Source organism: Ceratina calcarata, unplaced genomic scaffold, assembly GCF_001652005.2.
Source record: "Ceratina calcarata isolate Rehan_Ccalc_2016 unplaced genomic scaffold, ASM165200v1 scaffold35.2, whole genome shotgun sequence".
NCBI lineage: Eukaryota > Metazoa > Arthropoda > Insecta > Hymenoptera > Apidae > Ceratina > Ceratina calcarata.
The window spans coordinates 431,720-454,404 of record NW_017157934.1 but is presented as its reverse complement, the minus strand read 5'-3'; the positions used below and the strand labels follow the sequence as shown (position 1 = coordinate 454,404).

The 22,685-nt window shown below is 44.3% G+C and overlaps 3 protein-coding genes and 1 long non-coding RNA gene across 5 annotated transcripts; 1 reads left to right on the top strand and 3 right to left on the bottom strand.

Annotated features, from left to right (window-relative positions):
- Nucleotides 1-6,491: 6,491 nt before the first annotated feature.
- Toll-7 (Toll-like receptor 7) lies at nt 6,492-13,363 on the bottom strand. Its single transcript, XM_018025023.2, has one exon. It carries the CDS (start codon nt 12,662-12,664, stop codon nt 8,543-8,545), a length of 4,122 nt encoding a protein of 1,373 aa, XP_017880512.1. The 5' UTR covers nt 12,665-13,363; the 3' UTR covers nt 6,492-8,542.
- An 878-nt stretch (nt 13,364-14,241) lies between these two features.
- On the top strand, nt 14,242-17,915 carry LOC108625219 (integumentary mucin C.1). The gene is made up of 3 exons (XM_018025030.2): nt 14,242-14,464; nt 15,916-16,386; nt 16,715-17,915. Exons 1-3 carry the CDS (start codon nt 14,398-14,400, stop codon nt 16,807-16,809), a joined length of 633 nt encoding a protein of 210 aa, XP_017880519.1. The 5' UTR covers nt 14,242-14,397; the 3' UTR covers nt 16,810-17,915.
- A 475-nt stretch (nt 17,916-18,390) lies between these two features.
- On the bottom strand, nt 18,391-20,110 carry LOC108625193 (uncharacterized). The gene is made up of 2 exons (XM_026813733.1): nt 19,930-20,110; nt 18,391-19,058 (listed from the first exon to the last, which is right to left on the bottom strand). The coding sequence occupies exons 1-2, from the start codon at nt 20,108-20,110 to the stop codon at nt 18,484-18,486; spliced, it is 756 nt and encodes a 251-aa protein (XP_026669534.1). The 3' UTR covers nt 18,391-18,483.
- A 74-nt stretch (nt 20,111-20,184) lies between these two features.
- Nucleotides 20,185-22,211, bottom strand: LOC113464378 (uncharacterized). 2 transcript variants are annotated; one of them, XR_003389222.1, is made up of 3 exons: nt 21,225-22,211; nt 20,926-21,116; nt 20,185-20,792 (listed from the first exon to the last, which is right to left on the bottom strand). It is a non-coding gene; the product is annotated as an uncharacterized LOC113464378 (long non-coding RNA). The 2 variants fall into 2 exon arrangements; XR_003389221.1 differs by having other exon boundaries at nt 20,185-21,116.
- Between the last annotated feature and the right edge of the window lie 474 nt (nt 22,212-22,685).

Here is a 22,685-nt window from a genome sequence, read left to right as displayed (position 1 = left end):
TCCCGATGCACTTACTGTATGTTTACTTGCTAGTCCTAGTATTAATCGCTTTCTGATTCATTTCGTCTCTTTTACTATACTTACTTAGAATTTTATATACGTTTTTGTTCTTTTCCTTTTCTTTCTCTTTTATTTCATCTTATGTCTGTTATTGTTACTATATTTTTACTGTATTCTTTCTATTGCGTTATAATGGGCTCTGTCCGTGAAATAAAGTATTATTATTATAGTTGCCAGCGATACTGACTCAATGGCAAGGGATTAAAGGACCGTGTCTATGATTTATCGAACACCCTGTATGCACGTGTAAACTTGCATGTACATAGAATAGATAGGTACTGGTTTATGTAAACGTACGGACACGTAGGCATGTGGAGATATGCCAAGGATGCATTTGCTACGGTAGCCCGATGCATAAGTCAAGATCGCGTGCAATGGAACAAATTCTTCGGTAAAAAGGGCCTGACTCACAAAATTTGGCCCGATACACGGTGTGGTGCCTGCGCCCCTGGTTTGAACCACGTCAAACGTACCGGCGCGGCGGCATGTTTTATTCGACGAGCGGAGGACGAGTACGAATATTTTAAAGAGTACGCGGGAACGTTTTCCGTATTTATACGCGGTAGCCACGTACTTGGTTCGTTTAACACTGGCGAGCGTTCAATAATTGGTAGGAGGAAGAATTGCGGATTTCGTTTCTCCCTACCTCTCCCAATCACTATTTCTCATTTCTGTTTTCCCTATTCATCGTTTTTGTAAGCGATACGCAGCATTGACGGACAGTGGATCGGAACGATAGATCGACGCTCGCCGTGTACCCACGGTCCACAATATCTATTCCGAATTCTATTGTTTTCCATATGAACGAAATCATTGTACACATTATGAACGTAGTTGGCTCGTATAAATAGAACGTTCTCCTCCAAAAGCAAAATCTTGCTTCATCGAAAATCTAAACGGATGATTCGACGAAAATATGATTCTTCGATCTTTTCAACAGAATTCTGACAGAATTTCATAATTCGAATGAAAATAGACAGATAAATGTCAGTGTGACTAACGTGGATTCCTCGTGATTGGAAATTGTACTCCAGAATCGTTATCGTTCTATTGCGATCCGCGTGATTCACCACATCGAATTCGTGCGTACACTCCTGTTCATAAGCCACTGGACGGGATTCAATGAAAGGTGTTATCATATACGATGAGATAACACAGCCCATAAATCAAACTGCACTTGCAACACAAAGGACTGCTCTATTTATCGATTTTATTAAAATAACCTTTTTATACGAGTTCTCTTTGTCTGATAGGAATTGTCGATTAGATTTCTCCTTTCATTCTGGCTAATTGGCTTTTTTGTTAGAAGAAAATATAGTTTGTTCAAAGACGTTGATCACGAAAAAAGCATGATTCTTCACATGTTAATCTTTCCCGAAGTTTATACATATGAGTCAGTTTGTTTAAACCTGATGAATTATAGACGGGAGTGTATGTACTACAGGTATGTGTTGGGTTGCGGTATGACTGATCCGGTGGCTTGGCGAGAGGCAAAACGAAATACACACGATGAAAGGCTGATTCTTCAATGATTTCCACCTGTGACTTCAGCGGGCCACCCTTCCACTCGCAATTAGCGAGAAAACTGATCCAGGATAAATTCGATTTTTTACCGAATGGTGAATGCACACTCGTAGCGAACAAAACACGGCAAATCAGGAATATCGTGTATTTCTTCGTTCCGCGTTTTATTTTCTCATCTGCTGATTGACACCGTTTTAAAACGAGCAAATTAAGTGCCAAGTGGAAAGCATAGGAATAATGAGACAGAGGCATAGAATCAAAACCAAAGGGGAAGAAAAGAAAAAAAAGGAGCAGAACAGACGTCTGTGTGACTAGAATCGAAAGCGAGGATATGATTCGTATAAAGATGATATCCGCTGTTTCACGAGTCGCTGTGTAAAGTTCAATGCAAACAAAGATAATACGTAATCCCTCGGACACTGCATGTTGCACGGTATAGCAATTGTAGCAATTCGCTTGAAACGGGAATCAGTCCGAAATTAAACAGCTTAATGCGATAACACGAGCCTGAAAAAGAACTGTCCTCATCCCCCTGGTCTGTTCATCCTTTGCCTTTGCGAAACGGATAGAACTCGACCGACCGGCATCGGTGCATACCAAGAAACATTTTCTACTGGCTCGCAAAGCCCGTGCGCAACAGACAATAGCGTTACAAATAAATCTGAGCGAGGAGCAGGGCTGGCTGTTGTTGTCCAATCTTTTCAGTTACGATTCTATGCGGATCACTGCACTCGGGGTCCCCCGCGCGGGTATCCTGAATATATGGGTGGTCGATACACGCAAGACAAGGCCAGCTCAGACCTGGCTACCTGGACGCGGCTGTGTTTGCGGCCAGGTAACCCACCCCGTGCACAGGAAGAAACGACAGAAGGGAAGAAAAAAAAAAGCGGACGTCGCAGTGGGTATCTGTTCGTGGCGTCGGACAGTCTACCCTCCAGCATTGTTGCGGCTTGTCATCGTGAGGGGGTGCGAGCCAGGGGTGACCACCGGGTGAAAGGGCGAGGGAGAGGGGGAGAGGGTAGAACCGGTGGTGTATAGGTGGGCTCGGAAGGGTTCCTCAAAAAGCTGGAGAGGAAGGTGGCGGTACTTAGGTACATAGAACGCGAGAAGGGAACTCGACGACCAAGTAAATATGCGACAAGTTAGCGTCCGCGCATAAATCTAGCAGCGTTCACGGTGACAGGTCACGCAGCGGAGACTTCTAGTTTAGATCGCCACCCGTTTACCCGCCTCATTGAAGGCGCACACGTACGGGCATGTTTCAGGCCCAGCTGCTCGTTCGTTCACGGAATCTCGGAATTTTATGCGTCCCCGCGAGGACGAGGGGTCGCAGACCGCAAAAACCCGATGCCCGTAGACGAATATCGGGTCGACGGAGGGGCCAAGAACCTATGGTGGCCGACCGTTCTCGTAAAATCGGTGTCGTACAATTAGGAATTAAACCGATCGTCGCTCGGGAGAGGAACACTTGGAAATGGGATGGCCAAACGTCAGGACGAGGATCGCGTGCGGACACGTGGTATTCGCGTTGTTGTTCTCGTCGTGGTTCGCCTCAGCCGAGCGGTGGTGGCGCGGATTAGCGCTGGCAAGCGGGGAAAACGAAGGAGGAAAGAAAGAAACGGGGGAGGAAAGAGCGCAACGACAGCGACAGTGACGACACGACGGTGGTGGCAGTTTTCGCGAAATTGCTGGGTTCACCGGCGTACGCTTAACGGGTACCGGATAGCACGGAATACGAGTGGAGTACGGAGAGCGAAGCGTGCAACGTTGTGTTGGTTAACGGTGGTTGACGAAGATAGGGCTAGGTGGTCGAGCCGTATACGTGCAGGGTCGCGAGACGGTGTACGTGTATAAAGCACAGGTAAAGGGGTGCAAGTGGCGCGACGGGGCGAGCCGCGCTAACTTCTCTCTGCAAACATGGCAGTCGTCACGCAAGTCGCAAAACCCGCCAACGATATCGCGGCTTTCGAACTCGCCAACAAATACTAGGAAAACGAGTATTCGAAACCTATTACACGCAACGGCTGGCGACTGTCGTTGTTGCTTGACCGATAAAACCTTTTCCCTCTAAAAAGGGTCGCCAACTGTTTGACGACGTTAACCGATCAATTGACGGTAGAATAGCGTACATTGATTTTTTAAATAAATCAAGTTTTTATCGTGATCGTTCTCGAGACAGAATTCTTACTGATACCATTTCACTTTTCCGCGCGTGTTAAAGTTTTTGTTAAGCACCCGACGACGTTTGCCGAGCGTAAAAAACGATTTCGCTGGCACGACACAGACGGAGGGTCGCCTGCAAGAAGGATTGGAACCAGATCTCCGTAGGCCTGCAACGATACCCCAGCGCAGAGCAGAGGCGTAGTCGTCTAAGGCCCCGGCGCAAAATTGATTTCATTATCGATAACGGAATTGCCGATCGAAAGGGCAATACGCCAGCGTCGAGATTACTGCTATTCGATCTGATCGGTGGGAAAATAATATCGGTTTCTTGGATGAAACAATAACGACATTGCCTTGTTTAACTAAACACGTGATGCTTCTTTTTTACCTCGTACTTAGGAGTTGGAGTTATACGAATGTTAAACAAAAAGAGAAACGAATCCAGAAACAGAATTGTGTAAGCTAAAGGATTAAATTGTACACAACGGAATTTATTGCACGTTAACGAGACACGAGGTGCGGTTTCTTTTCTCCGAAAGACGTGTTCATTCATGCTTTCGTCATGATGCACCCACCAAGCCGACTACATATCTACTTTCTCACCGACTCGATATGTAAATCGTGGAGGGCAAGCAGAGCATATGCAGGCCAATGTCCTGGCCGGTTGCGCCATTGGGATCGCCGGGCCGAGCCGCGCGTCGTGGGATCTTCAAGGCCGACAATTGCTCAGCTTTAGTCCTCTGAATGGTGTTTCGCAAGAACGACCCATATAACGAACTTGACGCGACGCGTGGCGCCCACCCTCCTTTTGATCTCTCTCGGTGAAAGGTGCTCTCTCGCGAATTCTCGAGGACGCTCGACCGTTTTATCGCGAGTTCCCTTTCTCCTGAATATCGCACCGTTGCATTGCGTTTCGGAGAGCGAGCGAGAGCGTGCGAGCCTCGCCTCGCCTCGCCTCGTGTCGTGTCGGATCAACCCGCGCCTTCTGCTGCACTCGTTGCAGCGGCACCGATACCCTATACCAGCGGAAGTCCCCGGGCGTGAGATACCGCGAACACGCCGGAGAATGCCGCCCCGTAGACTCGATATCCCCGTGGCTAGATTCGATCACGTGGCCCGTAAGCTTGCCGTGGAAGTAATTACAGCTGTACTTACATTCCGCGGGTACCGAGCAAACTGGTTTCGAGAGCCTGGGACTTTGTGGCCACGGCCGGACTCGATTACCTCAACGCTCTACGGAAATCATATTTTGCAAAACGCCTATGACGGTATGCTAACGCTTCAACGACACCTTCATCGGCTGCTTGCCTGTATAAAAGGGTATAGAAACGGTCGCATATAGACTGATTCATAGACAACGAGAAAAGAGATTCTATCAGCACTTAGGCTAAACTATGCGCTTAAAACTTTACGTACGAACTTTTTCTCGCTCTTGTTTCATTTTCTACACCTACTACCGAACTCCGGTGCACGTATTGGATTGTACACCTGGTATAAGTACGTTGTACTACCGGTTTTATATAGTTTAAAGTATTTCAATCGTTAAGTAGTTAAGGGCGAAGGGAAGCATTTATACGTATAAATTTGAAACTTTAATCATTTCGCTACAACATAAAATGACTGACGTTTAAATCACGGAAATCACGTTGCAGTGACTTTTGTGATTAGTCTGCAACGCAGCGAACCTGATACGCCTGAATACTATATCAAAACTCTTTTTTTACCTTCTCTCTCTGTTCGTATTTTAAACGATTTGAGTACTAAACGACACGGACGTATCTGATTTCAATTGCGCGAAATGTTGGCATTACCTGAAATCGAATATTCTGGTTTTTAAATAAAATTTCCTGACAGGATGGCCGCGACGTTGGGGAACGGTAATGGGAGCGCAGTTCGGTCGTTTGTCTGTTTGTCGAAAAGAGAAAAAGATTTTTCCAAATAGAAACATTGGTCTCTTGTGGTGGTGCGCGCAGCCTGCGGCGGTGGTGTAGGCGCATTAATAATGTAAGTGTGCAGATGGTGTGCAGTGAGTGCGCGGTGGCGCTGACTAGGATCAATGTTCCGTTCGCGATCCATATAGTATATAACTACGTACATACAGCGTGTCTATGTGTATACGTACACGTATGTAACACGACAACCGGGCCTGTACGAGAAACAACACCGTTACACGGGTCATTTCGACCGAATATATTTGCAAATATTCTGATCAAACGCGTACCGATGGAATATGTATTTGAAAACAAGCATACGCGGCGCATAACGTAGCGCACGATCAATTTTACTCGACCTGCATCCCATCGGTCTCGTTTGGACGATGCCGAGTAAAATATGGCGGCAAAAATACAACATCAATGAAGATCGGTGGAAAAAAAGAAAATCCAGCCACCCGTTCGGTGGAAAGTAAAACGTGCACGTACGCGTGTTTGTCGGATCATTGATACGTGCGTTATGAACTTATTTTAATCAGTCAAACGCTTATGAAAACGGAAATGAAAAACGCAAAAGTATTTTTATCCGTTTTACAATAGAACTGTGTGAAAACGTTATTACCGAGTAAACATATAACGAAATGCTAAGTCTACATCCTTTTCAATAATTCAGCATCCATATTCGCTGGATCAGAATGAAATAGAAATCGCAGACAGTCGAAATGTGTTACATCTTAATATCTAATCACAGACATTAAGCAAACGGATCGATCGGGAAACGGCTGGCAGTTCGGGTGTATGCTCGCAAGCATGTGTAATAACGTATTTTATAAATTTATTCACATGATTTAAATAAATCAAGTATACAGTTAAGTTTTACGACACACGCGCAACTCTGTGTCGTCGTTCACAGTATCGCAAGCGCATGCTTTCCGGTTCAATTTCATATTTTCTCACTCATTCATTATCGCTTTCTTCATCCATGTTTGTATCGCGATTTAGTTCTCCTTCTCGTTTCACCGTTTCGTCCTCTTCCTCTCCAATCTTATCCTTACGCGATTAATAATATTTTACACGAGGCGACGTTGGATATAATTACATATTTACATATCGTACAGCGTATCATCAGATCGGACATATAAAATTACAAAAAGTCATCGTGACTACCTAGATGAAAAATTCAAAATCGAGAAGCTAAAACACTCTCTCTCTTTCTACGAGGTGAAGAAGAACGTAAAATACGTCCGAGTCGACGGCGATGTAATATGACGTACCGTTCTCTCCCTTCGTAATTTACGTATATGTATAGTCAGTATTTATATGTGTATATATATATATATACAATGTATACATTAGGTACACATACATTGGTACAAGCGTCGGAGCTTGCGGCCAATATTTACATATTGCGTTCTCGTTTCCCTCCCTTGTATTATATTATATATACATATAACAGATATGTACACGCGTGTGAATATAAATCGTCTGTTAAAGACGATTTTCCTGGCGATTCCGGGCGCAAAGGAGATGGCATGTTTATACATATATACTCTTTATTGCTCGATGAAAAATCGTCAGGTGAAGTGGGAGTAGAGGGAGTTGAAGAGTCCCAGTCGAACTAGATTCTCGCGAGACGCCATTCAGAAAATTCGCGTCGTACAGTCTGCGCGCGCGCAATCTGTCCGCGACACAGGGAGAAAGGTCTCTGATATTGAGGAAACTATGGAATAGAGCGTGTGTACGTGTGTGTCTATGTGTATGAGAAAGAGAGAAAGAGAATGAGAGAGAGAGAGAGAGAGAGAGAGAGAGAAGGGGGGACATTGAGGGAAGAAAAAGGAAAGGATAGAAAAAAGGGGGAAAAGCCAGGAGTGGAAAAGTGAACAATCACGCTTTTACCGTGGAAACAAAGCAGGAGCAGTGAACGCGTTTCACGAGAAAAGAACAAGAACTCGTCGCGAACAACACAAATATTTCCAAAGTAGTCGTGGAATTATATGTACTCCGGGCTAATATCGCGCGTTCTCTTGTCTATCGCGAAACTATTATACATACACACTAATATCTCCACGTGAGCACAGCCCGTGAAAAGGCGAAAGCTCGACGACGATCTTTCGAGGTACCGTAAGTAACAATCGTTTTCGAATTCCCTTAAATATTATTAGCTTAAGTAACCTTAGATACTTGATACACGAATTCAAGTTAGAAAATATATCTTTCATTTATCAACTATCCAAGATTATCACGATCGTTCGAGCAGGACGCTTGACAGCGTGGAATCACGCTAACACACTCCCGCTCCTAACTAATGATATCAAGAACGCATCTAGGATTTACGCAGAAAGACTATATTGATAGTCATTAGTTTTGAAAACACTGCTAAACTGACAATCAGAGAAACGGAAGGAATTTAATCAATATTGTTTGATACTCGCAACAAAAATAGATATCTTTGTAATTCCTGATTCTTATTAATTGAGTTCTGCAGCGCAGAAATTCCCTGATATCGATTAGAGTAGGTACTTATCTGAATTTTTACTAGAACCGCAGTATGATTAAGAACAGATTACATTTCGATATGAAACTGATGCATCGAACATCCGAAGAAAGGATATGAGCTGTCTTCTTATCGATACGATCCGACGAATTGAACTTGACTCAGACGTTCACCATGCGTCTTAACTTTTATCAACCGTGCTGATACTCGTGGAGCGGGGGTGTACGCGTCCACGTGAAACAATTCGGTATGCACAATACCGATCCGCGGCCATTGCGGTGTAAGTGAACACAAAAAGCGAGACAAGCTTCGTCCTTTCGCGGGAACACGAATACAGTATCACAAGCAGAAGAATAGAATCGGCGCGAAGCTAGACGAGATAGGCCTGGCCGGATGACGGCGGCGGCGGCGGCGGAGGCGGCGGTTGTTGCTGCCTCCAGGCGGTTCGTTCCAGCGTCGAGTAATCCGAGTCGATGGACGAGTATATGTGCTCGGAGAGCGGTCTTCTGTGATCCTCGCTGCTGCCGCTGGTGACCGTGGTGTTCGCGGCGATGAGATTGCTGCTCGGGACGGTGACCGCATCCCGGTAGGCGTGATTGACGGTCAGCCTCGGCTGCGGGGACGAAGGCGTCTGTTGTTGCGGCACAGAGCCGCAGGAATAGGCTGGCGGTGCGTGTTGCAACATCAACGCGGTCGTTGGCGACGAGTCTTTGAAGAGGGCACGCTGCCGTTCTTGAGCGCGGAGCGTTGACATGCTCGTCATTTTCTCACCGCCACCACCGACACCGTCCAGCGTATAGGTATTGATGTTACGCTTGTAAACGAGCGGCGACGACTTGCTTTCCACGGATATGTCGCCTATGGTATGACTGTTCGCCGATGGTATCGCGTATCGAAGACGTTCCCAGAACCTCTTCTCGCCCCACGTGAGGATCGCCGCCGCGTTTCGAAGGTACGGCCGCAGTTCCGGATCGCGTTCCATCTCCGGACAAGCGTGGCCAGCTTGTACGATGATCAATTGCGCTGCTCGACCGCGTAGCGCCTCGTGAAGCGCTGCGCGAAATTCAAATCGGGACCATTCGGTTTGTAAGAAGTTACGAGTCAAAACAATCAACACGCGTCGCGACGCGTCTACCGCTTCTAATACGACCGGCGCTGGAGCGGAAGCACGGAGCACGCAGGGGAGGTCGCGGTGATGCAAACAGAGTCTGAGGCCCGCGGTGCCGTGCTCTAGTTCCACGGCCAAAGAATGTAATACGAAGTCTTCGTCGTTTGGACTGTAGCAAACGTAGCAATCGTAGAGGCGCTCGCGATCTACGTCGCAGCAGGAGGCCATCGGAGCCGCGGACGGCATCGTCGCGGTTCCGCTGGTTTTACCCGGTTTCGTGCGCAGAAATCGCAGTCCGTACTTGGAGTACGCCCAAGCGCCGACCGGCTCGCGGAATATAAACGCGAGGACCACGATCACGAGGAGTACGAGCACCGCGGACAACGTGGCCGCTACCAACGGCAAGTAGTCGGAGACCATGATGCTCTCGATCACGCCACCCTGAGGAAAATCGGAACAGACCGTCTCGTTCACGTTCAATCGGCGCCTATAAGCCGGCCTCGCGTCACCCCCGTAATAGCACCAAACGTCGCTCGCGTCGACCACTTTGTGCGCGTTGTCCGATACCCAGGAGGACAATTCTTGCAAGAATTTGCAGCGACAGGACCACGGATTGCTACCGAGAGACAGTTCAACGAGCTTAGCGTTCAGGGTAACCTGCCAGACCGGGAAGGTCACCAAACGATTCCCGCTGAGTCTCAATATCTCGAGCGAATGTAACGGCAGAAAGGTCAGGTTACCGATAAACCCGATCAGATTGTTCTGTAGGTAGAGTTCGCGCAGGTGGGACAGCCGCTCGAACTCGAAGCCCTTCAACTCCCGTATCCGATTATCCTCGAGGTGAAGGATCTGCAGATTGTTCAGACCGTTGAACGTACGATTCTGTATGGACTCGATGCCGCTGGCGTTCACGTACAGCACACGCATATTCTTCCGTCCTATAAACACGTGATTTTGCAACTCGCGTAACACGTTACCATCCAGGTAGACCTCGGTGGCGTCCATCGGTATACGTCGGGGTATTTCCTCGACGCCGAGGCCGGAACAGTCGACGGCGTTCGTATTCCATGTACGATCGTTGTAGCACTTGCAGCCAGCAGGACAGGTCATCTCGCAGTCGCACGCGTCGAAATCGCAGCAGTGGCAGAGGGCGAAGCAATGCGCCTCGTAACGGCAGAGGAATTGTTCGGACCGGGCAGTCGAGGCAGGCACGACGGCTACGCCACGTGGCCCGGACGTAAGGCACATCACGTTGTCCAGATCCATGATGCGTGGATATTCCCTGGTCGAGGTCTGATTGTTGATCGCCGGGAGCCAGTCCATCGAGCAGTTGCAATTGAATGGATTACCGCCGATGTAGAATTCAGGTAGCGGCCGGTCCTCCGGTACTTTGGTCAACAGCAGCGACGTCAGCTCCATCGTTTCGATCGTGTTCGCGTACATGTCGACCCTAGTCAGATTCACCTTATCTCTGAAGGTGTTCGGTCGCACCACGCTGATGTTGTTATTGTTTATGAAGAGCAACTCGACGCTGTCCGGCACCGACATCGGTGACAATTCAGTGATATTGTTATGACTCGCGTCCAACGTTTTCACTTTAGAGTCGCGAATCTCGTAATAGTTGCCCAGACTCTCGATGAAATTCCCGTGTATGTCCAACCATTCCAGATTCCCAGGGATGAAGGCGTAGTCGAACCATTCGATGTGATTCTCCGATAAGTTCAGTAACAACAGACTGGCGATGCTGGTGAATACGCCGTTAATGTTCGAGAGTATGTTGCCGTCGAGCCGGATCGCCTCGAGTCGCATGTTCCGCTCGAACGCGTATCTCTCGACGTGTTGCACCTTGTTCCTAGCCAGATTCAATATTTGTAGATTCGGTAAATCCCAGAGCATGCCGCGCGACAGATTTCCGATATCGTTCCCGATCAAACGCAGACCCGTGAGCTGATCGAGGTTGCGGAACGAGCCGTTTCGAAAACTGCTGATCCGGTTCTCGCCTAGGTCTAGGTTCTTCAATAGCGCGAGGTCGCGCAACGAGTCCGGCACGGACGTAAGCTCGTTACGGCTCAAATCGAGTTCCTTCAGGTCGGAACAGTTACGAAACGCGAGTGGGTCGATGCTCACAATCGAGTTGCCGGATAGCGTGAGCTGATTCAGGACGAAAAGACCGTTGAAAAGTTGCGCTCCCACGGTGTGCAGCTTGTTATCGGAGAGCTCGAGGGTGTGCAGATTGTAAAGAGGGAGAAAGGCGTTGTTCTCGATCCGATTGATCAAATTGTTTCGAAGATCGAGTATCTGTAGGAAGAACAGGTCCTTGAACATACGGGCGTTTATGTGCGTGAGCATGTTGTAAGACAAGTCGAGGACGATCAATCGTATCAAGCCGACAAAGGTCGTGTCGTCGACCCGATTGCTGCCCAGCCGATTCCCGGCGAGATTCAGTACTAGCAGCTGCTCGAGCCGAGTGAATATACCCCTCGGCAGGTCGCGGAGCCCGTTGTACGCCAGGTGTATCTCTCGAAGGTCTCTCGTACTGGCGAACAAACCTTCGGGCAACGAGTCCAGAGAATTATAACTGGCGTTAAAGGTACGCAGCACGGTCAGCCCGGTGAGCGCGTCACCGCCAATTTCGACGATCGCGTTTCGCTGCAGGTGCAGCTCTTGAAGCTGTCGCAACCCTACCAACGGGCTGTCCTCTTGCAAACGTTTAATCTCGTTCCGTGACAGGTCTAAGATTCGTATATCGGCACGGCACGAGGGCTCCTCGCTGCCGCCGTCGGAAACGTTCCCGTCACGACGATCCAAACCAATGTCGTTCAAGTCCCGCAAATGATTCCCCGTCAGGTTCAACGTTTGAAGATTATCCAGTCCGCAGAGCGTGTTTATCGGTAACGCGTGCACGTTGCTCTCGACGAGCTCGAGCGTGTGCAGTTCCCGTAAACCGAGAAACGAGTCAGGCGCGAATTCGAGAAGACGATTCGCGCCCCACGCGCCGTTGAACGTCTGCATCGTCAGTTTCTTCAATTCGAGCAGCGGCTGGAAGGCGGCCGCCGGGATCCGCAACACTTTGCATCCGTGCACGTGGAGCTCGTGCAAGCTGGTCAAACGCTGCCAGCTCTGCGCGTTGAAACTGCTCTCGAAGTGATGGACGTCGCTGCATCGTATACGCAGCTTGAGAGCACCGTCGAGCGATGCGAACAGACCGGTGATCGCGCCGGGGTCCAGCACACGGAGGGTGCAGTTCGCGGACCGCGTGTCGTTGCCACCCTCGGACGACCACTTGCAAGAGTCACCACCGGCCGACGATTCCGATAGTATCGTCGATGCGAGACAAAGAAAGGCCGCGTTGATCAGCGTCATAAAAACATATTTAGCTCTCATCTTGCGTGACGGCGGTTGCGCGCGGCTTTTCGGTGTTAACTCTACCCCGAGAGGACGGATACGCGATCGCGGCACCACCGATTATTTCGGATATATCGACTCTCTACGTGTTGTCACGTATCACTTACGAATTCCGACCGAAACGATTTTTTCACCCTTTCTCACCCCCTTTCTCACGTAAACACTCGCGCAGCGATGACACACGCACGCACATACACACGCGAGCGAGTGCGAGCGCGCGCGCGCTCATGCACCTCCTATCACGTAAGTACGGACCGGCCCATTTCGTCTTGCCCTTTATTCGTAGGCCGGTGGCGATGCACCCTGCCCTGGCACGCTCCACCACCGTTTCCTCTCACTCGTGGTCTTCCAAAAATTGGAACGTTCCTCCGCTGGGAAAACCCGTCCGTTACTACCCCCACTGTCTCTCGAACAATTCGCTCCCTTTACCTTTCGGTCACTTCAACCCTTTCGCTCTTTATCCGTTTGTATGCACGCGCCAACGTTTTATACACGGGCGCGCTGTCGCGACAGGTACTAGTACGACCACGGTTCGACGAAACGACAAAACGAAAACAGTTAGTGCGAACCCCGTATAATACGCGAAGCGACCGTGCACCACCGTACACTCGCCTCGCGTCAAGCACTAGCACTGATCCAGCAGACCGCTGACCGCGCATCGCATCATCGGCATTCCCGACCGTACGTACCCGACTTCCCCTCCTGACGCTAGAGTGCACCACTTTACTACCAAGTATGCTGCAAGGAACTCGCCGCACGAAGAAGAACAGAATGTAAAGCATGGCGTTCATACTGTACGTATGCGCGTAGTTCGTAGCGTGTGTCGTACACACGTGTATCTGCATATGTAGCATATACATACCTATTGCAAATCGCGAATGCGGTCCTTGGTATGTGCACCGGTTTCACCCTGCTCGCCGCCAATTGGTGCACTTTTTCTCTACCCTAATTATAACGATTCTATATGCCAAGTTGTTAGGGAACGCTTTGCTTTCAGCGATCCAATGTGATAAATCTTCGGAAGAATGCTGTTTTATATATATTTAGATTCTAACAATCCAATATTGTTATTGTTTCAATTTAAACAATTGACAAGAATATGCGTCGTATTTTATATCGACGTAAATATAATTTTGAAAATCTCAAACTGTTTCTTATTTGGCTTGATACTTTTTTCTTATAAAAATAATATAACATTCTCTGTTCGTGTTCATCCATATTGAATTGCATAATATTCTTTTGCAAAAAGACAAAATTCTAAAAAAATGTATACAACATTGTAGCATATACGTAACACGTATTAGAAGGACGACTCTATGTTGAAATAGGGAAACAGGTGTTGGGCAGCCGTACAAATAATGTATACGGTTTTAACACACGGGTTGATCATATTTTTTGTTAGCGATAAACCAGAAGTGTTTCTTCATATACATTTTGATTGTACACAAATTTGTAAAGCATCTGAAGACTAGGGAATGTATTTGAAAAACGAAATTAACGTGGCGTCGCTAGTGTCTTTATAAAACATAGGGTTGCAATTGGTCGAGGCCGTCGCTAGCGACCACAGTTCCACCAGTTCAATTTCGACGACAGAAGCTTACGTTGCACGCTCCTTGTTGTTTGTAGCAAGGATTCCGTTCGTCAACATCTGATCATTTCCGGAACAGTGTACACTTGTTTACGTGATCATTGAAATTGTTCTTATCACAAAAATGAGGGTAATACATATTGTCGGCGTCCTGCTGGCGATAACAATATGTTCCATCGCGGGTAACAGTGGTAAGTAGATGTAGTATACTGCAGTGTAAGTACTTGCGTACATCCGTACTCTTGCTGCCCGTTTGGCTATTACTAAACGCTGATGGCCATTGTTCGCGCGCTTAGAATGTATTTTCTCGGTATATCTCGTGGAATACCGAAAAGAATAGCGACACGTATGCAGCTAGATAAAGTGAAAGAATGATCTTGTATAATTATTCTCACGGTACGAGACCGCTTGACATTTTTTCACGATGCCCATCCTTGTATTTTCACATCTTGCGTTCAATAATAATTATGCATATAAAATCATTATTAGCGAAGTAGAATATTGAAAGTAGCTCGCTCGTGTTTCAACTCGCAAAAGGACACGTAGTCTAATTTTGCGCACTTCCAATTGCTCACTCACACTACGTTAGACTATACGTTGTTAACTTCTAGAAACATACCAGACTCCAAGATTTTAGGTTTAGAATTTAGACGATCATATAAGTCCTTCGTTTGTCGTTTTTTTCTTATTGTTAAGTGGCTCTGGGCATGGTTTAAGTACGCCGTCTTCAACTGTTATTGATTTCTCGTTTCTGTTTACACGCTTACGCGTATTAAAGGACATTTTGCAACAATTGTACGGAGCGTAACTTCACCATTACGTATATGATCTTATTAATTTTGACAAATCATGTGAAATATTTTCTTACAATACCGTTTATATTAATTATTTACATTTTATGTTACTCGCGAATATTAATTTTAACTGTATGCGTTAAGATCGTTGGTAATAAAATGATAAGCGAAACATCTCGTATCTCATTACATGAATCAGTGTTATACATGTTGGAAGAATATAATTTCCAGATAAAATTACTATCATTTCATTTTAATACACCGTAATTGTTAAACGTTGAAACCTCACTATTTAAGAACGAAATAAATGGAACGGAAGATTTTAATATCATTTGCGTCATTCAAGGATCCTTTCTGTTTTGATGCGATCTCAAAAATAAATTTCTCTTTGTCATTCTCTTCAATATTTCATACGTAAATATTCTATTCGTCTGTATAGAATTGTTGGAACTTTAAACCTGTTTTTCTCGGAATCACTTCTCTTGCCTTTGCGGAAACGATTACAGGAAAGCTATCGGACACATCTAAGTATAATTTTAATAACCGTATAACATTAACCGTATAACATTAATTATCGTCACGAAGAGATCTACGGTCGCACAACGTTGTTCAATCGCTAAAATAAGAATAGAAATAAAAATCTTTTTCAAGATCGATATTTTTTGAGTACGTTCGAAGAAAGCTGTACCACGTTGCACGTGTGTAACGTTAGAAATCGATACGTTACATCATAAAAAGATCCTCAAAAAATGTACACCACTTCTAATCGGTGAGGTAGAACGGATCTTTGAATTAAATATATATTAAATATTTCTGTGTTAAAAAAATTATGTCGATTCTCTGTGCAGCTGCTGCAATAGAAGACGCTAAAGTCACCAACCAACAGCAGGGTGTCGTTGCCAATATTACTACTGTTCCTGCTGGGTCTACTTCAAGTCCAGCTGTGGTAGACAAAATTAACACCACTGCTACTAATCCCACTACTAACACTACTAGTGGCTCAGCGACTACTCCTACCGTTATTCCTTTTATCAGTACTATAAGCACCGTTATTACTGATAAAACAACAAACAATACAACTAATGTAACTACTCCAACCACTAAAATTCCTGTACCTCCAATTACGGAAACACCTACGAATACGACTACTGAAAAACCTAAGACGACGACTACAACTTCGACTGAACACCCGACTACTAACGGTACAGTTACCACTTCACCTGTGCCTGTAACGACTGCAATTCCAGTGTCAACAAAAGAAGCACCGTCAACACCGTCTCCTTATAAAGAACGACACTTTGATGGCCTTAGCTTTATGGGTGAGCACTCCATGCCGATGATTTATGTGCACTTTTGTTGATGATGATGTTTGATTTATGTTACATTTGTAATTCCTTCTTTCCCGAATTATTTTGTATTCATCATTAAACGGTAGAATGTACGAAAAACAATAATTCTATTTTATTAGTAAGATTTCAGATACATATTTAAATTTACCTGATCGAATTTCATTTATTCACTAACGATCAGCAACGTTTTAGTTGGCACTATAATGAATTAAAAAGGAATAAATAATTAATAGAGGAAAGAAAGAATTGAAAAAATTTTGTTACGATTGAATAACGATCTGACCTTACCCTTTTTCAGGTGGAATTATTCTAGCTACGTGCTTAATGGCGATCGGTGTGCTCTCATGGAAATTTTATAGAACGTTCAACGAACGAAACTACCGCACGCTATGACTGTCCAGTGAGGCAGTTCGATTCTCGAGTGGCAGCCGCTCGAAACGAAATCTATGAATTTTATCATAACAATATTGCGTATTTTTATAACGCACTTAAGTGTCGCGTGAGTTAAGTGCTCTTAGTAATGTGATGTGCAAACGCAAATTCCGTTTCTTTGTACCCGATTACTATCATACAAAGACGACACGCATTATAGTATTGTCTCTCTGTACGTTCGCACGCGCATTGTAACGGCGTATGTCCGTAGGAGCAAGAAAGAAACAGGAAAGGGACGAATACGTTGCCGACGTGTAAGGAAAATAAAATGGGGAGAGATTGGAGAACGTAAATAGACGTCGTGAGAGAGAGAAAGAGGAAGGAAAAGGTGGCGGTTACTGTGCGCGTGCGTTGTTCACGCACGAAACTTTACGACCAATCGAACACACATTCCATCGAAAGAGATCAATTCCGCAATATTAACATTCCACGTAACACTTCTCGCTCAAACAAAAATATATTTCGAGGAAACACTTTCTTCTTAATTTTTTTCTTTTTATTATTGTACTCGTTTGTAAACTATTGTCAAATATTGACAATATTGTATGTCAAAGACAATGGTGAAATTAGCATAAGGACGGTGAAACGTACACGGATGTAAAGGTTCCTATATGTGCGTATTCGTATAAAAACATATACTCAAAAAAAAAAAAAGTTCGATTAACAATTGAAGAGTGTAACAGTTATGTCAGTAACTCTATTTTGTCTTGTTTCGATGATCTTCGACATTTTCTTTATCATGGGAGTTGTATTTTACTCTTAATTTTGGAACAGAAGGATATTTCCAAGAATGCATACGCCTTTCGTACGTGTAAATTATCGTTGCTCCGGTACTTGCCTTCATCGCATAATATTGTTTTTGAGAAATGTTCATACGATTCAAAAATAGTATGAAACTGTTTAATTTGGCCTTTTGTACCTGTCGAGAGAGACGTAACTATAAAATACACGAATCGAGACAGATTCGAAGCTGGCTTTTAGCGTACGAAAATAAATCACATGGTAATCGCTAATGTACGTAACAATCAAATAAAATCTGACGAGTTCTGTATTGTTGTCACGATCAAGATACGTATTATTTAATTTTCCGTTTGTCAAAGTAAACATTTTATTTATTTTTTTCTCATTGATGACCGTGAAAAAAATTACCAATGTGACGATGGATGCACCGGAACTGATAACAGTAGCTCCTAAAACTCCCTCAGTGGTTTCTAACATGTTCAACAGATGTTCAGTATCATCCGATAAAAATTTCAAGTATTTACACGCGGTACGATTATTTTGCCATATGAGCTCTCCTATAATGTGCATTACAAACGTTTAACTCGAAATTTGTATCGAGTCGCTCGACGACGCGACGAGCTAAGGCACTTTTCAGGAAAAAGGTGTGCGGTAACTAAGGGAACTAACATTCGAAATGTATTGATTAAAACTCAAAATCGATGACCTATTATCGTAAGAGAAGATATATAAATATACGTAAATGTTTAAAAAAAAGTACAGCCTAAATAATATATTGTATTTACGTTTCGTGTAATATTTTAACAAGCTATGTAAAATAATTGCTTATATTGATTATCTTATACGACATTATTACTACGCAATGGAAAATATCACGTTGTTAATCAAACTGAATTATACGTTGTCTGATTCAATACCCAATTTATTCCACTGTTCCTTTTCGATAGCGTCAGTCATTTCCGCTATTCTTCTATCCTTATCGATCACCCCCCTGACCATGTCCATCGTTTCCCGGGCGAATAAAAGGTCCATAATACGAAGGATACCGTCCGGATGCGTACGCCACCGAGGCGTCGTGTTCATCACGGTCATAATCTCTTTGTAGCGTACGTCGTTCAGGTACAAGAGTCTTTTTTCAGCTTCGCCCAGCTCGATGAGGATCAGTTCGACGTCGATGCCGATCCAAGGATGTTCGAACACGTCGAGGTTCCGCGCGTCGACCGCGTAGATCTTGCCTTCGCTACCGATAACCGAGGTAGCAATGTCTGTTATACGAACTTTGTAAGTGCCCGTCGCTATTTTTTTCGCCAAGACGCAGGCCAACGTTTTCTCCATAGTATTCCCCACATAGGTGTTGGTCATCGCTTCGAGAAAAGTGAACAGCGCAACGACAAGGGAGGATTTGCTTCCCAGGCCTCGTTTTATCGGCAATGTGCTGGCGATCACAATTTGAAATCCAGGAACGTGTGCTGTTGACAATATCGATCGCGTCCCATAGGTATTCCCTATTTCCTCGCATTACACTCGACTAGTGCTACACAGCAATGTTTCTTAATATTTTATGACCTTTCATGTCTGCTTTTTAAAAGGCAAATAACCCGTGACTCTCCCATCTTTCATACAAAAAATAAATATTTTCTGAAGTGAATGTTTTGTTCAAAGATTTCCTCGATAACTTTCCATTCCGTTTATTTGCTCGATTCGTGAGATAATAAGATTTTTAAATGCATGGCAGCGAATGCATCAAAGACCGCTATAAAAAAAATGGGAGTAAATGGAACAGATGTGATACCTCGCCTCGACTTGAAACTTCGTATCGTTCCTTTTAAGTAACGCATTAACCGAGTCTCATCCGGCGACACACGCAAAGTTTCATTACTTAAACGAAGCTCGACACTCTCGCCGTTGCTTTCGTCCGAAAGTGTTTTAACCTGACACCATTTACTGCCGTGGCTGCGTTTGCCAACTATCAATGTGACAAGTTGAACGGCCTGTTTCATTTCAAGAAAAAGATAAACGAAGCCGTGTATGCACACATACACTATTGTTCATAAGCTTCAGGAGAGTTCGAAATTTTTACCACATATGAGAAAAATAATAATGATAAGAATAAAATTGAATTTACAATTCCTCGCAACTCCAATAATTGTCAGAGGCGTGAAAGCTCGTTACTTCCATATTTTTTAGGTCGCTCACTAGACTCTGATTTTTAGGCTCGCGACGCGGCAACACAGAGAATCGCGTATTCAGCAATTTACCGCAAATGAGAACGCGGCGCAGAACAAAAATGCTTGAATTCGCATTTACATACATGCATACGTACCATGGATAAGGATTTACTTTCCGCAAGATCGGTACACTTGCCGGCTATAGTAAGGCAACCCGGCGCGTATACAGCGCAAGTAGGGAACAGGCCGTAGGAGTTGACAAATTCCTGTTCTGCTTGCAATTTTAATTCATTTATGGTTGGAAAGGTTGCAATTTTTCCAGAGAAATCGTCGTACAGATATGGTTGCACCATTTTATAATAATCTTTCATGAACTGCGTCAAACGTTTACAAAGGGAATAATATACATGTGTATAAAGTATCTCAATAGTATTCATTCTTTTTTAATATGTTCAAACTCTATTAAGTACATTACAACGTCATTATCTGGGGGGATAATCTAGTGAATGAACTTCATAAGTAGTGTTGCGAGTAGTCAGGATTAAAATATGTCGTGTGTTATCTACGAACGATTTTAACTCTCGAGGGGCGTGAAGCTTGTTTTAACGTGTCGTCGGTTTCCGCGACGTGACGGTGATATCACGGTAATACGTACATACGGGGACCGTGGCGAAGGTGGAAACGCGGTGCAAAACGGAAGTTTTTATTCTAACTTTCCTATCCCCGAACAATGGAAGCTCTTACTTTATTGTTCGATAAATTGGCTGGCGTGGAAGCGGTGCACGCCGTATGGATATTACGGGATTTATTGCTCATTCTGGGAAAAGAGTCATCTAGCCGGAATCCGAGTGTATCTGTAGAGCACAGCGTACTTTCGATTTGACATTTCCGACATCCTGCCCGAGAGAATGAAACGCTTGGGCACGAGCTTCTGTTTTCCTTTCTTTTGTCTCGTTCCGCGCGTAATCGAGCTTCGGTGGAAGCTGGGTAATACAGGTACAGTGTACGTACATGACGATAAAAAGATGGCAGATCCTACAAATTAGTTAGTTACTATTTAACGAACGATGTGGATTGAGAATCTAGGATTAAAAGGGTAGCGAAATAAAAATATGTCATTCGAACTATCTCACGCCTTTTATAAAGTAAACTAATTAAAATGCAGTACGTTGTTTCGTGACTCCGATTACAGGCTCTCTATCTCCAGCTGTAGTCATGCTTGTACATACTGTTACAGGCGATAGCGCTACGGAAATTGCGGGATATCGACATGAAACAGCCACAGCGGAGCACGACTATCCGTAGTGTACGATAATGAGTTGTGCGTCACGAACTTTCACGCAATTACGGCATGGAAACCTGCCGGTGACATGAAGATTATGTAAAGCGTATCGAGATTCATCTTATTGCAAGAGAAAGTATAGCCGGTTTGTGCCGTACTATAACGTGTGTGCGTAGCCTGCTTACGTGATTAGATGAAATTCATTTTCGACATACGATTCTGGACGTTTCACTTAGAACCTTTGCTAAAAAAATGCACTTCTCAATTTTGTTGCATAATGAAGTCCAGAGCTAATGTTTCTCCCTATGTGATTTCTAAAATGTATTTTTTTATTAAAAAGTTTAAATAAAAGATAAGCATTTGGTTATTTCATATGTCTATTAATTACTAATCCCAGATGCCCAAATACTCATGATCCATCGTTCAGATCTTCCATGTATCCATTATATGTAATGAAGAAAAATGTTGATTGAAAATAAATTTTTTTCATCCTAACAGAAAATGTTTCCGACCAAAGTTGTAGTTGTAATTGTTGGATACAAAAACGATCCTATGCAATTTCCTTGTAACTCTTCTCATTAAAGAGTAATTGACGATTAATCGGTTAATGGTGAAGTATTCGAGATAGAAGAAAATTGTATACGACCTTTTTTACAGGTAATAGCAGTATCTATAATTTTTATTTGAAGCATTTTTCAAAATTTTGGAAAAAAGGGAATTTTAATTCTTCCGAAATTTTAAGGGATTCAGATTTCTCGAAAGTTTCGTTTATTGTAAATAACTGCTTACTTGTTGCCGTTAGCGAGAAATGTTTCAGACGAAAGTTGTAGGTACTGTTAAAAGCTACAACTTTTGTATGACGCTTTTTTTCTATCGTCAATAGTTAACGAGTGTTTTGCAATAAACTGTTTTTTTGTTTTTTGTCAAATATTCGTAAACTGTCAACATTAGCGAATAATGTATCAGACAAAAATTGTAGCTCTAATTGTCAACTAAAAATAAGGTTGTATGCAATTTTCTCGTAGGTCCAACAGTTTAGGAATATTTGAGGAAAAACGAAATTTTTCACCAAAAGTTTGCTCTTTCGACGCTGAAAATGGCCGGATTTTGTCAGTACCAATAAAACGCCGATTAATCATATTTAAGTCGTTAAATACCAGAGTTAGAAGAAAAATGCATAGAACCTCCCTTGTAGTGGACGTCAGTGCCTACAACTTCTGTATAAAAATTTTTCACTAGCATCAATAATTAATTAATAAATAAAATTACTTATTGTAAGAACTTCTTTTTTGTCCTAACTAAAAATGTTTCAGACAAAAATTGTATCTCTAGCTGTCAGCTACAAATGTTACCGACTTTTTTTTGAACCCCATTGGGCCCATTCGCTGTATTTAACGATTACACGTGCTCTGTCACTCTTTAACAGTGTCTTCTCGGCGCTATGTCTTATTAAATGTAAATTTTTTGAAGTACCGCTGCGACGCGTTGCGGGAAAGAAGCGTGGGAGAGCGAGAGGTAAATTCCAGGGATCGAGATTCGGAGAGCCAGTGGATCGTTCCGGCTGAAAAGAGGCGCAGACGTGAGCCTGACACCGAACAGGGGCGGAGTCCCTGCCCTTCGTCAATAAGAGCACGCTCCTTAGCATC

Excerpts from the sequence above, each read along its gene's own strand:
- LOC108625193 (XM_026813733.1), bottom strand. The coding sequence starts at position 20,110 with ATGGTGCAACCATATCTGTACGACGATTTCTCTGGAAAAATTGCAACC. Across the intron at positions 19,059-19,929 it reads GTGTACCGATCTTGCGGAAA|CACACGTTCCTGGATTTCAA; the intron begins GTAAATCCTTAT and ends TATTGTCAACAG.
- LOC108625219 (XM_018025030.2), top strand. The coding sequence starts at position 14,398 with ATGAGGGTAATACATATTGTCGGCGTCCTGCTGGCGATAACAATATGT. Across the intron at positions 14,465-15,915 it reads TTCCATCGCGGGTAACAGTG|CTGCTGCAATAGAAGACGCT; the intron begins GTAAGTAGATGT and ends TTCTCTGTGCAG. Across the intron at positions 16,387-16,714 it reads TGATGGCCTTAGCTTTATGG|GTGGAATTATTCTAGCTACG; the intron begins GTGAGCACTCCA and ends ACCCTTTTTCAG.
- Toll-7 (XM_018025023.2), bottom strand. The coding sequence starts at position 12,664 with ATGAGAGCTAAATATGTTTTTATGACGCTGATCAACGCGGCCTTTCTT.